Raw genomic sequence first — 13,617 nt, 5'->3', positions numbered from 1 at the left:
ATATTGTCCTGATCTAACGCATCTGGGAAGGCTCCCACCTCCACCGTCTCTGTATATAGGTCAAGCAACCGGGGCCCAAAAAGATCTTTATGCCTGGAGTAGAATTCTGTGGGATAGCTATCTGGACCTGGAGTTTTCCCAGTCTTTAGAGCAGAAATGGCCCCTCCTATCTCCTCTAGTGAGATGGGGTCATCTAATGCCCTCCGCTCCCGGTCTGGAATTCTCGGCAAGGTCAGCTCGTTCAACAGTGGCCTATCTACTTCCACTTGAGGCCTAGGAGTCGAGTCATATAGTGCTGCATAGTACTGTGCAAACAAAGCCGCTATTTCAACAGGAGTAACGCAAGACTTCCCTGTTATATCAGCTGCTTCTGGGACCACCCGCCTCGCCATGGATTTTGTGGCCAGCCAGTATAATAATTTACTATTTTTATCTCCCCATCCATAGACCCTTGCTTGTGATGCGCCCCATAGTTGCTTCCCTGTTTCTAACAAGTGTGCTCTTATTGTTTCCCGCACCAGATTCAGATTGTGTTCTTCCGCCCCCTGTCCTTCTCGTGCCACACACCTCTCCAGTCGAAGTGCCTTGGCCTCCAGGCAGGCGAGATGGGCCTGCCTATCCCTTTCTTGTGCACGAAGGAGGCCCTTGGCTCTGCCTCTTATCATGGCTTTCCCAGCTTCCAATAGCATTGCTTTAGTGCATACCATCCCGTCATTAAGTTCAAAATACAGGATGATCTCCGCCTTCAATTTTTCTGCGTATTCCCATTCTGTAATAGCCAGGCCTTAAGGCGCCACATGGGATGCTGCGTCTGGACCGCTGAACCAATACTCAGGAGAATCGGGGCACGGTCCAGTATACCTCGGGCAAGGATCTGGACCTGTTTTACCTTAGGGAGGTCAGTCGCTGGCATAAAGACCATGTCAATACACGCCTGTGTATGGTGTGCTGCCGAGGTATGTGTGTATTGTTTAGTGCGGGGGGTTCCTGGCCCTCCAAATCTTGCATAGACCTAGGTTGGACACCAATTGCCTTAAAGACACTGAGCGACAACATCTCACCCCTGAGGCCACCCCTGACGTGTCCGCTACTGGATCCATAACTGCGTTCATGTCGACCTCCAATGATCGTGCTGCGTGGAGGCATCTGGACTACCACCCCTGCCAGGTCCTTCAGGAAGCTCGCAAATGCCGTAGGTAACGCGTAGACATTCAGCAAATTCAGAGGGTAGCCTCCCATCATGCCCACCAACACAATATATTTGCCCTTTTGGTCCAGCTATGTCTAGTGCACCGCCATGGGAAATCCCCTTTGCAGCATTATCGCAGCTCCCTAGAATCCTCGTACAAATCCTGCATGATAAACTTGATCAAACCCGTAATGCACCAGGAAGGGACAAGAGGTGGCCAGTAAGTGTGTCTCCTGTAAAAAAACAATTTTAATTTTGTCGAGTAACCCGTTGACATTTCACGATACCACCTTAACCGATGCAATGTGGTGAATTTGTCTGTCTTACTATAAAGATTTTCTCCCTTTGGGTTAGTCAGGGTTCTCTCTGCTTCCTCCTTTCGGGTAAACTGTAAACTTCGTACTTGTATAGCGCACTTTTACCCTGAGGCTTCTTGGCGCTGTACGCATACCGCTGTGGAACCCTTCCTGGCTTTTCCCTGTGAAGTGCCCACTCCTGGGCACCCCCAAGGTGAAGCCAGGCATCCCAGCGCTGTTGGGGCCGTTGTGGAGATTAAGCAAGCTATTGCCCAGAGTTACAGATTGGGACCCATGATTAGATTAGGCACCGAGGTGAGAAATATCAGGTCCGAGGAAATTGAGCCCAGGGCCCACTAAGGCAGGAATTGAACCCTGGTCCCGGGCCAGACCTCTACATCAGGGTCTGCCGCTCTAACCATTGAGCCACACTTCTCTGTGTGTGTAACTTTGCAAGCAAGAAAAAGGAATCTGTAACTGCACGATAACAGCTCTGCGTTCTAACACCCCCTTCCTGTCCCCAATCCCCCCCACCCTACACTTCCCTTCCCAACCAGAAGAAGCATCTGTCACCCCAAGTTACCCCCAACTAGGAACTAAAGCTCCCTCAGCGTGGAGTGGTGTACCCCTCCATAGATTAGGATGAAGTCGTCTTCTGCCCTGTCAACACATTGGTAACTGCCCTTGCATGCCCCATTCAACTACCGGCATCTGACTCAGTCTTTCTTCGTCTTGGTGGTTTGCTTTGTCTCCTTCTCCTTCTTGCTGGTTTGATTGTTCGTTCTCTTCCTGGGGCGGCCGCTGCCCGGACATACCCAGGCTCGGCGAGTGGGACGAAGGCCCACCTCTAGTCCATCTCTTTCGGGATCGTGTTCTGGATCCCGTCAGTCGACCAGAATTCTGCCCCTGGGCCCGCTGCATTGCGGTACGGGTCTATTGAGGGAGGATGTGGTACAGCTGCCCTGTTGTAGGCATCGCTCCTCCATTGCCCACTCCCAAGCCACTTCTGGAGTTTCGAAGAAGTGCGCTTTGCCGGCATGGAGCACCTTGAGGCGAGCGGGAAAGAGAAGCATGTAGGTGAGCTGGAGCAACCTTAGCTTTTGTTTTACCAGTTCATAGGAGCGCTTACGTATCTGCACATCCCTGGAGTAGTCAAGAAGGGTCAGGATTTTTGCATTCTGATGGCAGAGGTGCGCCTGTCGGCGTGCTTCTTGGAGTATATAGTCCTGATCTCAGAAGTTGAAAAAATTAGCTATTATTGCTCTGGGTGCTGCTCCAGGGGAGGCCTAGCCAACAGAGCCCTATGTGCGCACTCCACCACAAACCACTGGGTCAATTTGTCCGATGGCATCCATTCCTTCAAACAGGTCTCTAAAAAGTCCATCGCTCGCGTCCCCTCCACCCCTTCAGGAAAGCCCACGAACCTCAGGATATTGCACCTTGACCGATTTTCGGTGTCTTTTGCGTGCTGTTGAAGTTCATGTGCTCTAGTGAGGAGACGGTTGACGTTAGCTTTCAAGTCCACAACTTCATCCCCCACCGCAGACACTCGAGTCCCCGCTTCTGTCACTCAGGTGATGGTACCTCTCAAGTCCTGATGAAGCAATAACACATCTACTGTGTTTCTCCAATCTTATTTTCTACTGCCGTTTGGGAAGCATGTATTGCCTGTAGGATTTTGTCTGCATCTTCCGCAACAGCAGCCAAGAGTTTGCCTCCAGTTTCTCAATGAGCTCCCCCAAGTGTATTGAATCTGTCTATGCATGATTGTGAGGTGAGCACCTTCGGCTGTTTGCCCTTCCCCATTTTGGATCTGCCTCTCTGACGGTCGCTTTATTGCAATGGGGTTCCCGCCGTTTAGCCACCAGGGTGCCCCCGCGCCAGGCCTCAGTGTCGTATTTTTACCTGTTCACCTTATTAGTGCCTTTATTGTTAGTCCGCCACTCCCGTAACCCTTGGGGTCTGTCCTCAAGGCAAAGTTCAGGCTACGACAGGACCCTCAGTTAAAGGCATCTCAGTGCCCACTTGCACCAACCCGGGCCTTCCTTATGTGAATCTCCGTGGCTCTGCTCAGTCCTATAACATGCAGGCACCCGTTTTCTCACGTGCACATTCCCTGACCAGGACAGCGGCTCTTCGTGGCTTCGGGCCCGGACTCAGCCCGCCATCTCCACTCTTCGCCAGAATCCTCGGGTCTGCTCCTGCCTCTCTTTTTGTCTCCACGAATGCTAACCTGGATGGATTTCCAGTGTCTTCCCCTACTTCGCCATCTAGGCCTCACCTCTCTCCTCTGACTCACCCAGACCCGGCGGTCTCTCTCTCCTCCTCTGAGTCTCCAGAGTCTCATGGTGCCTCCTAACTCTGGATCGCGTTTTTCTCTCGTCGCCGCTCCCCCGGCCGGTTAACTTTCCCCCGGGGTCTCAGCAAGCCATGGCCGTCTGCACCCAGGCCTGGCCGGCTATGAGTAAATCTGGGTGGGCCCGCATGTCTTTAGGCCCCATCCAGGCCTTCTGCCGCCACGTCGCTCCATTATCATCCCCTCAGTCGGGTAAGGCCACGTCTCTTCTCTCCTTCTCACACGGCTCTCCGATCTCGGCCGCAGAGCTGCAGGATTGGTGCAAGCCCTCACCTCCGTACAGGGCCTTCAGAGGCTCCCCAGCTCACTTTCACGAGGATGCAGCTGCACTCTTCAAACAGCGCTCCTCCGCTGCCCAACCTGTCTCTTCGGCCAGCAAGGACACTTAGGAGCCAGGCCCGACATTCGCTGCGCGCACCGGGCTGGCACACACCACTCTCACAGAAGCCCACCCGGGGCGCCGGTCACCGCCATCTTGTGGACTGCCACACCACGGCCCTTCTTGGGGACCCGGGCTCAGGATCACCGTCTCTCGCTGCCGGTGCCTTCCAGAGGAACAGCCGCTTCAGATCGGGGCAGTTGATTGCATCGTAGGGCTTCGGTTGGCGGCAGATGACGGAGGGGTCCGAAGCACTCCCAGAGTGCGACCGTCATCTTGACACCCAAGCCACGCCCCCTCGGCCTTTCTTTTTTAGCTCAGTAACAATAACGTTTAATCTAGTAGGATTCCATTTAATTAAGTGTGTCAAGAGTGGATGCACAAGGGCGGGATCCATACCGGTTATTCAATATATCCGCAAGAGACAGATTTACATACAGCAATATTAAGCAGAAATCACTCAGTCATTACCCTGAATATAAAACTGGATCCAGTCCATGGACTTATGTGAGACACCCCTGCATTAAAAAATGCTCTTTGGCTTTTTTATAAACTGAAAGAAATCCCAAGTCATTTGCAGATTTCTGTAAAATACCTGTAAAAAGGAAGAGCCATTTCAGCTTTCCATAGTCCATCATGTGCTAATATGCTGCGCTTCTCCATAGAATTTGCTAACAGCAGTGTTAATCTCATTGCTTCTACAGTAATGTGCAGGCAATGAGCTGAATCCTTGCGGCAAACAGAGCCTGCTTCTGCAAAACATGTACACACTAGGAATGCTTTGTCCAGTATGTATGTTTTGCAAATGAGAAATCCTTTCAGGGAATCCTCTCTGCTATTGGGTGCTTAAAGCAAAAAAAAAAATACTTACAATTTCTTGTTTGCACACAGTGAGCTGATCGAAGGTGTGTCGCACTACTTACGTGGATCCTTTCCTTTTGCATTTGACAAGCAGATATGTCTTCAGTAAACTATTGCATTAATAGTGATCATCAGTCCGCTAGAGTTCTTTGGGCAACTCATTTCAGAAAGGAGGCCCTGACCTGTAAATGCCTACTTTCTATGGGCCTTTGTCCACACTTCTTAATGATCCAAGTGAAACACATTGGAGTCAGTTCTTTGCTGCACCAGCAGCCAGTGAAGTCTCTTTATAGTTCTAGAGATTTTGGAGATGTATTCTATTTTCTGTTGTACACAATTGTGACTTTGCTCTGCACTTTCTGAAGTCTTCCTGTTGTGTGTGTCTGTGTGTGTGTGTGTGTGTGTGTAGACACACACAACAGGAAGACTTCACAAACTCACAACAATTTTTGTACACACACAGACACACACACATATGTGTGTGTGTGGCTACCTATGTTTATATATGGCACTGATATAAAGCCGGAGAAGGCCCGTTCTCACAAAAATGTTGATCTGTGGGCTGTCTCAAGAAAGAACAGCTTTTGATAAATTTAGGGCCAGATGTATCAAGAATGCATTTTGCGAGTCGGAAATAGCGATTTTTAAGAAATCGCTATTTCTGATTCGCAAAATGCAATGTATCATATTTGCGAACCGGTAATAGCGATTTCTTAAAAATCGCAAATGCTATTACTGCTATTACTGATTCGCAAATTGCGATACCGGCCCCATTCGCATCTATTGGCCTGTCGGCCCATATTTGCAAATATTTTGCATGTCCCAAATTGCGAAGCGCTAACTGGAAATGCAAAGTCCAGGGTGCTGGGGGCCTTAGGTCCCCTCTGCTGCACCCCAAAATATTTTTTTACAACATGTAAGGTGCACACATGCCAAAAGGGCATGCGTGCTTTACATGTAAATTTAAAAAATGCATTTTAAATGCATTTTTAAAATTTGCACATGGTTACCACCAAGTTCAACTTGGTAGTAAATAGCAATTCCTTAATGCCCAATTCGCATTAAGGAATTGCTTCTTACATGTGCTTTAGAAATCGCAAATAAGGAATCCTTCTTTGCGATTTCTTATTTAGAGAGTCGCAATTTGCGACTCTCTAAACAGGGTCGCAATTTTAAGAAATCGCTATTTTAGCGATTCCCTAAAATTGCATTCAGAATGCCTTTAATACATTCTGAAATGTCTTTTTGCATTCGCAAACGGGCATTCGCACCATTTGCGAATGCAAAAAGCGTTGATACATCTGGCCCTTAGTCATGTGTTTTCTCAAATAGCTGTGATCAACATAAACGCAGAAGACTGTCACTACTGGGGCAGTCAGTGGAGAGTGCTGAGCATAATACTTCAATGAAGGGAAGTGGAAAGGCATCCAGCACCCCTAGTTAAAGAACCTTCATTTTTCCACCAATGATGCTAGCTAAGGATAGCACATGAGCAGTGGATCCCCCCCCCCCCACCTCCCCCTCTGATTATCCAGCTGTGTCGCTAACTGGTTGTCATCGGTATACCTCTAATGCTCCTGTTGTACGCCTAAAAGAGGAAACTGTAGCATGTAGTCATTGAAAATATGAGGAGAGTTTTGTGCCTTGTGGACCACAACTGTATGCAACAGAATGGGGCCCTGGACAAAGAGATCAAATCCTACAGAGAACACCTGTGACAGTATGCTAAGGAGGAGACTAAACTGGCATTTGTGATGCTCCTAAGCCTCAGGACCTGATCCATTCTTTCTAATAGCATCTGGTGCTCCATCATGTTGAAGCCACTGACAGGTCTGGTAGAATTAGCACTGCTGGCTACTGACAATCTTCTACTACCGCAACGTTGCTCTTATGTCCATAGGGCTGTCTCAATTTCACTCCCTCCCCGGAAGCACTTCCCCTTGGAACACCTGTCATCAGTTTTAGAAACAATTGGTAAATTGGATACAAGCTTGCAGTCTATTTGTTTATTTAGTGAAGTGCTCAACATTTTGAGCAGAAGAGTCTCCATGACAAGTTTTAAACTTGGGGGACAACATTCCATCACAAAGAGGTATTTACAGTTTTGCCAATCACTTGGCCTAATGCTGGAGAAAGACACTACTTGATAGCAGCTAGACAGAGATCTAAATTAGATCAGAAAGTCCTTGTTTTGAGAGCCAAACCTCATATTAGGGGGTTTTTAATACGGAAATGACCAAATTGAGGGAAGCTAGGATTGAAATATTATACAAGAGCTGGGGTTCTGAATGTCCATGATTCGTTATAGCACAGCTAACTTTAACAGGGGAATTTCACTTGTTGTTAGGTGTTGGTTTGTGACCATGATGTATTTTCAATGTAGTTTTTTAAAGGGATATTTTTGTTTTCTTAGATGATACCCTAGGGATCTTTTTTAGCCGCTACAGTACCTCCGTGCATCCCAGTGTATTAAGTGCATTTCAAGGGTGTTCTAGATGGAACAGGAATGCCTCCTGCATGGTATACAAGCATGTTTGCCTAACCCCAATGCCCAATTGCATGTGAAGGTGGTACCCAGACTTTTATTATGGCCCTGACATCACACTAATCTAGCATGTGCACCGACCCCTAGGCCTGTTCCTGACAATATGATGTCCAGATCCTGTCATATGACTTTGGGGGGCACACTAGGTATGCCCTCATAGTGTGCAGAGGACTACTATCCCTGACCCAGGTGTAGCACATAAAGCAGTGGTGGCAATGTACCGTGTTGTGTAATTTACAGTGTCACCAAAGCGTTTTTATCTGTGTCAGTGAGAATCTAGCATACTGACCCCTTGTAAGTAACCTTTTGCTATTATGTGTACTTTAGAACCTTGAACTGACATCATATGTATGTCAAGTCCATGTCCATGTACAATGAGCCTGTGGTACGTGTCTGGTAGTATGACTGTGTGTGTCTTTGTGAGCCTGAGTGCTGTACCCAGTGGGACTCCTTTCAGATGCCCCAGAGCGGCGTGGCACCAGATGGAGGATGAGGGCTGCTTTTCCAGACAGTGCATTCCTGTGGCTGGAGGGTGGAGATCCAGATAATCAAGTGGGGACACTGGATGAATGGTAGAAGTGAAGGGTGAGACTGCAGTTTCTGTCGCTGAAGGTAGAAGTGTTTCTAGGTCAGGCAGCTTTCTCCGACAGTGGAAGTGTATTTCCTGCATTCCTGTGGCTGGAGGGTGGAGATATAGACACTGAAGGAAGCAGAATGGAGACAGGGCTACATTTAGAAATTCTATGAAGAATTTGTTAACAACGGTTGCCATTAGTAATTCCTTAGCGCTGCTTTTTGTGGGATGGTAGCCATGGTCGGTGGGATTGCAGTTTCAGTTATTCAAGTTGAGGATGTTTCTAGGCCTACCTTTATATCTGTTGCAGATTAATGCTTTAGAAAGGCTGATAACAGCCAGGTGCAGAGATCTCACACGTTATTGTGACCATGTAAAGGGTGCTTCAGCTTGGAAAGTCAACCCTGTATTACTGAGCATAATTAGATTGTGTAGTTTTTAGTTCTTTTGTATAAAATGAAATTACATTTGCTAAAAGACAAGCACTGGGCTTGGGATTTAGGTTATTGTGTTTTTAGGTTAATGGTTGATTTCTGAGCTCATGGCCCCCACATTACCATTATGAAAAGCCTTGAATTGCTCACCCTCGCTGCCTTGAGAGTCAAGTGCGGAAAGGCTTGTACTGGGCCTAGTAGTGTGGCCATAGAAAGACTGAATATTCTGCTCACATCCTTCTTTTATACAATATATTAGACCAGTGTCTCCTAAAACTAATTTTAGGATAGCTGGCCTATGGTGTGATACAACACTTTATCTGCCTTGTTAACTTATGACACCTGGGATATGAAAGACTTTCATTGAGTGGAAATGGAAATAGCAATTACATTCCTTGTGACCCAACGTTTGGTTTCTCTTGAAGCCACTCACTGAATACTTAAACATATTCTTTTGATCACAGTCAGAGTTTTGCAGTATTTTTTCACAAGTAGGCTGTTTACTTAGGATGCCTTTTGAAATATTTATTCTTGTCTTTGTAGTAAAAAGCCTGAGATCAAAAGGTTTCCATTGCTTGAAATATTGATGCTTGATGACAACAAACTGTCCCACCCGAGTGTTTTTGCAAGTCTCGCCAATCTGAAAAGGTAACTCAAATTATATGTTCTTGAAGTTTTTCTTTTAATAGTCCATTGTGCTAACATATAATAAGTAAATCTTTGTTCTCTGTATCAATACACATTGTATACTTTGGGCTTGTAGGGTTCACTTTGTTTAAATGATAAGTAATAATGGCACTGACGTTCTGACGTGAGCGGGTGCACCACAATACTCGTATAGGAAAGATCTACACTTGAGTATTTAGTAGGATTTCATGAATAATGTATGTTGTTCTTTTGGCGGAGCCTGGGTGAATTATGAAAGAAACCATCCCAAGAAGTAATGAGGGGGAAGTTATGTCAAAGATGGCCATCCACTCTTCATCCTAGACAAGAGTTAATAACCTGCTGGGCATTGTAGTTCAGTGTCTGTGTGCTGTTACATAGAACAATATATGTGCTTGCAAAGCCTCGGGCCAGACAACACCAAACCTGTGCCATGACTGCCAGCTTCTTCTTCTCTGAAAGAAACCCAGTGCAAGCTGGTTTGAACTATTGCTCCCCCAAGCTCATGCATAACCACTCGGTAAACACTACCTTCAACCTCACTTCCTGGGCATGGACTTGTGTCAAATGAGGTGTCTACAGGTTGGACACCTGTTTCATCAGCAGTAGGCACCTGACACTTGTAGCAAAGAGGAGGTCCATCATGTTTATCAGTGATATGATAGAGCATGCGAGTGTCCATTGAAGTGTTCAGAGTAGGGACATCTGTTTTATCATTGTTAAATAACCAGGCTGTGACCACTACATGTGTTCCATCTGGGGTATCTGAGTTTGGCAGGAGCAAGCTTGTCTACAGTGAAGGCGCATCTTGACGTTGGAGTTAAGGTGGTGGGGCTATATGTAGGAGTGGGGTAGCTGGTGTATCAATATTGGTTAGGGTTGAGACTAAGTACAGAGGACAATCTTAATTAGTGAAGGTTCCTTTTGAGGAAGGATAATCTGTATCTGATGGACTACAAAATTCATTTTCAGAGACTGAAATTGGGGTTCAAATAGCTCAAGTTTTTGATCTCTTGTAACAGGACTGAGCAATTGTCACAAAGACTGAAAGTTATTTCTGGAGTTTTACATGTTTGCATTTAGATGGTGAGTTTAGTGCTACAAGGGATCCTGGTTTCAGAGAAATTATGAAAGGATGATTAAATGTTATCTATCGAAGCATGGTCATTGTAGGTGTAGAGTAGAACGTTCTTTTGATGTCTTCTTTAGTGTCATGGAAATACCTGTCTGTGGTGAGCAATAAAGGATAGTCAAGAAATATTTTTTGTTTATATAATTCTTCCTGGCACACTTAGATAAGTTGAGTAGAAAAAATAGTTTATATTCAAAGTTATTTAGTTTGTGTAGTTTAGGTTTTGACTCATCAGCATCGGTGGAAGCAGGGATCAGGTGGAGTTTATGATTGTTTCGACACTCTTCTCAGAAACAGAAGTGGCCGCAGAGAGAGTGATATTAAGGCAAGATTTAAATAAGAGCCACCACTGTGTACAGTTAGGTCAGAATTCACATAGGAAGATTTGGGGCTGTTTTCAAACAGTCACAAAACTTTCCAAAAAAAGTTCACCCCTTTCCAAAAAAAGTTCACCCACCTCAGCTTCTTTCTGGAAAGTTTTGTGGTGATCCGTCAAGCAGGAACAGAGGAAAAGGGGGGTCCCAAAACATGTTTTCCATGCAATTTCCTATAGGAAGTTTGGGAAGCAATATAAAAAAATATGGTTGAACAGAATAAAAAATTATTATTTGGCAGAAATCTAGATCTTTACTCAGAAAGTGTGCTTTTTGTGATTTGGTGTAAAGCCATTTTAGAAAAATGAAACTTCAGACTATAGTGATATTTGGATATGCTCCCACATGCCCCCTCCCCCCCCCGGTTGGAGCGTGGCATGGAGCGGTACACAAGTGGGGTGTGGGCGAGGAGGACGCTCTTCGCTACGAGAAGGTTCACCACCTTTGCTAGCGATCTATCTCTCTCCGGTGGGCCTCCATCCTTTTGCACTTCCTACAGGAGGTGGGGAATAACGATCTCCCCCATGAACTGGCCATGCTCACTTCACCTACTCCATGCACTGCCAGCGCGCTGGGGACTGTCACACGAGTGCCCTCCCTCTGGTTTTATCATCCCAATTTCCCTGCACCTGTTTGTCTGCGTCTCATGCCAGCATGCCACGCTTAGCTGCCACAATCCACCTCCCTGCTTCCCCCTACCACTCAAGTTCTAAGACCTACCCCTGGTTTGCGACAATGCGTAGTGAGCTGCAGTTCACACCAAGCACAAGTCACCTGAGACTCTCATCCTTTGCTATTGCGCACATCATCTTATTTGTAGCTGCATACTCCTCTCCCTACCTGGTTGTTCTTTTTCTCCTGAGCATGCAGTCTGTATTGTTGTGAAATACTGATGGGCAATGTTAATTCCATTTGTTACCTACTTTAAAAAAATCTAATAAAAATATATGTGAATTACGTTGCTAATAGAAGACAGCAGAGAGCTCTGTGACCTTAAGGCCTCCGGATATAAGAGTGGCTGGATTTATCACGTGGCTATTTCAAATTGAACCTATGATTAAGGCTGATGTCTACAGCCGAAACGCGTCAGGAAAATATGCTTTTGAAATCTGAGTTTGAAGAATAAAGTGTCTTTTATGGGCTGTTAAACCAGGCATACGGCGCACTTCTCTTGTGGGGAAGTTTGGATTGAATATATATATATCTATATCTATATATGTATATGTATATATATATATATATATATATATATATATATATAGAGAGAGAGAGATATTTAAATGTTTGATACCACATATTTTAAAAAATAGAGCATTCTGATTGGGCAAGAGGGTTTTTTTCCCATCATTTGAGATTTCATCAGCGATGTAATCAATGATGTAATTTAACATGTCATGAGTGATCTAGTATATGAGGCCATAGGCAATGCATTGCAGAGGGGTGGGGGGGGGGTTCAAATTGTATTAACTCAGTAAGCTCTGAATAGTTTCAGTATTTCTTTATTTTTTAAACATTAGGGTTTATATTATTACAAGCCCTAACTATAACGTCACTTTACCTTTTTTGTTTTTTCAATTAAGTTCTAGAGTTTTGTTAACCTAAGCTAAAAGTTCAGTACCTTGCCCAGCTAAGACTTCACTTTAACATTGGAAAAGCTAATAGGCTGGCAATCAACACTAGACCTGATGGCTTCGCCAAATGATTGTTGCCAAGCGGATACATTGCACAATCGGATATCCTGATGATATACTTCTGATTTCCTTTTGCTCATTTTTTAGGATTCTTGCCTGCTGACAGTGAATGAAGTGAACATGTGTTTAGGAGAGAAAGATCTATTTGTGTGTGATGCTATGAATTAAGAACCTGAAATTAGTAAAATCAGAGGATGGTCAGTGAATCAGCCTTCAAACAATGATGATGCTAGATGTACTTGTTTTATATGTTTTTAGATTGAAGCAGTTGCATTTGGATAAAAATGGAATTTTTGAGATCCCATACCTGCATCAAATGGAAGATGAGCAACACATATCCAGTCCAACCTGGGTGAGAGTCAGCACCAGTCGGGAAGAGTCCTCCCACTCCCTTTCAAGCATCCAATCACTGATGAAGAACACCCAACAGGCAGACATACCTGAAGTGCAACAGACCGACTTACCAGAAGTGCAGGCAGCTACACAGAGTGACGGAAAGGAAATTGAGTATGTTGTGTCCTCGAACAAGGATGATCCAGACCGTACAGGTAGGTGTGACGTCCATTAAAGCGTAGATGTGCCTTTATTCTCTGGTGTTAAAGTGATGTCAGTTCTGTAAAGGTCTATGCAGGTACAATGAAACAAGTTGCAATATTGTTCTAAAATGTTCCCTTAGTAAGGTGAGATGCGTCAAGCTGTACAGCACCTGGTTAAGACAAGCACTCGGAAAGACGCAACATTCAAACAGGTGTCCTTATGGAGGGCTTAGGGTGGACTCTCAACAGTTCTACTACTTGCACTCCTTGCTAATTTGTTTGCTTTGCTTTGTATGTTTGTTGTGATTACACAGTACTTAATGTGATCCAGTGGTTGCCAGTGGGCACCATTAACACTTTTTCTAGGCAACTGACCACTTTCTACTGGTTTATAGGCATCAGTGCTGTTTACCAGACTAAAACCCCTGAGGATCTTACCTAAAGTAAAACACTCCAAACTACACAGAGATGCTTCGCCATCACACCTGCTCGATCTCATTCAGAATTGATGTTTAACACATACTTAAAACCTCACCAAGGCAGAATGTATCTTGCTTGGCACTAATAATAATCACAAAGTCAAG

The 13,617-nt window shown here is 45.3% G+C and overlaps 1 protein-coding gene across 2 annotated transcripts in view; it reads left to right on the top strand.

Annotated features, from left to right (window-relative positions):
- XRRA1 (X-ray radiation resistance associated 1) overlaps nucleotides 1–13,617 on the top strand; it is a 183,863-nt gene that overhangs the window by 61,926 nt on the left and 108,320 nt on the right. For both annotated transcript variants that reach the window (XR_011194838.1, XM_069203812.1), the window contains exons 8-9: nucleotides 9,178–9,282; nucleotides 12,756–13,045. Coding sequence is in view for 1 of the 2 variants with exons in the window: in XM_069203812.1 (XP_069059913.1) it covers nucleotides 9,178–9,282; nucleotides 12,756–13,045 (395 nt within the window). In the remaining variant the exon portion in view is untranslated. The remainder of the gene's footprint in view (nucleotides 1–9,177; nucleotides 9,283–12,755; nucleotides 13,046–13,617) is intronic.

This window comes from Pleurodeles waltl, chromosome 8, assembly GCF_031143425.1.
Source record: "Pleurodeles waltl isolate 20211129_DDA chromosome 8, aPleWal1.hap1.20221129, whole genome shotgun sequence".
Lineage (NCBI taxonomy): Eukaryota > Metazoa > Chordata > Amphibia > Caudata > Salamandridae > Pleurodeles > Pleurodeles waltl.
The sequence above is the reverse complement of the archived record's forward strand: the minus strand, read 5'-3'. Positions and strand labels throughout refer to the sequence as shown.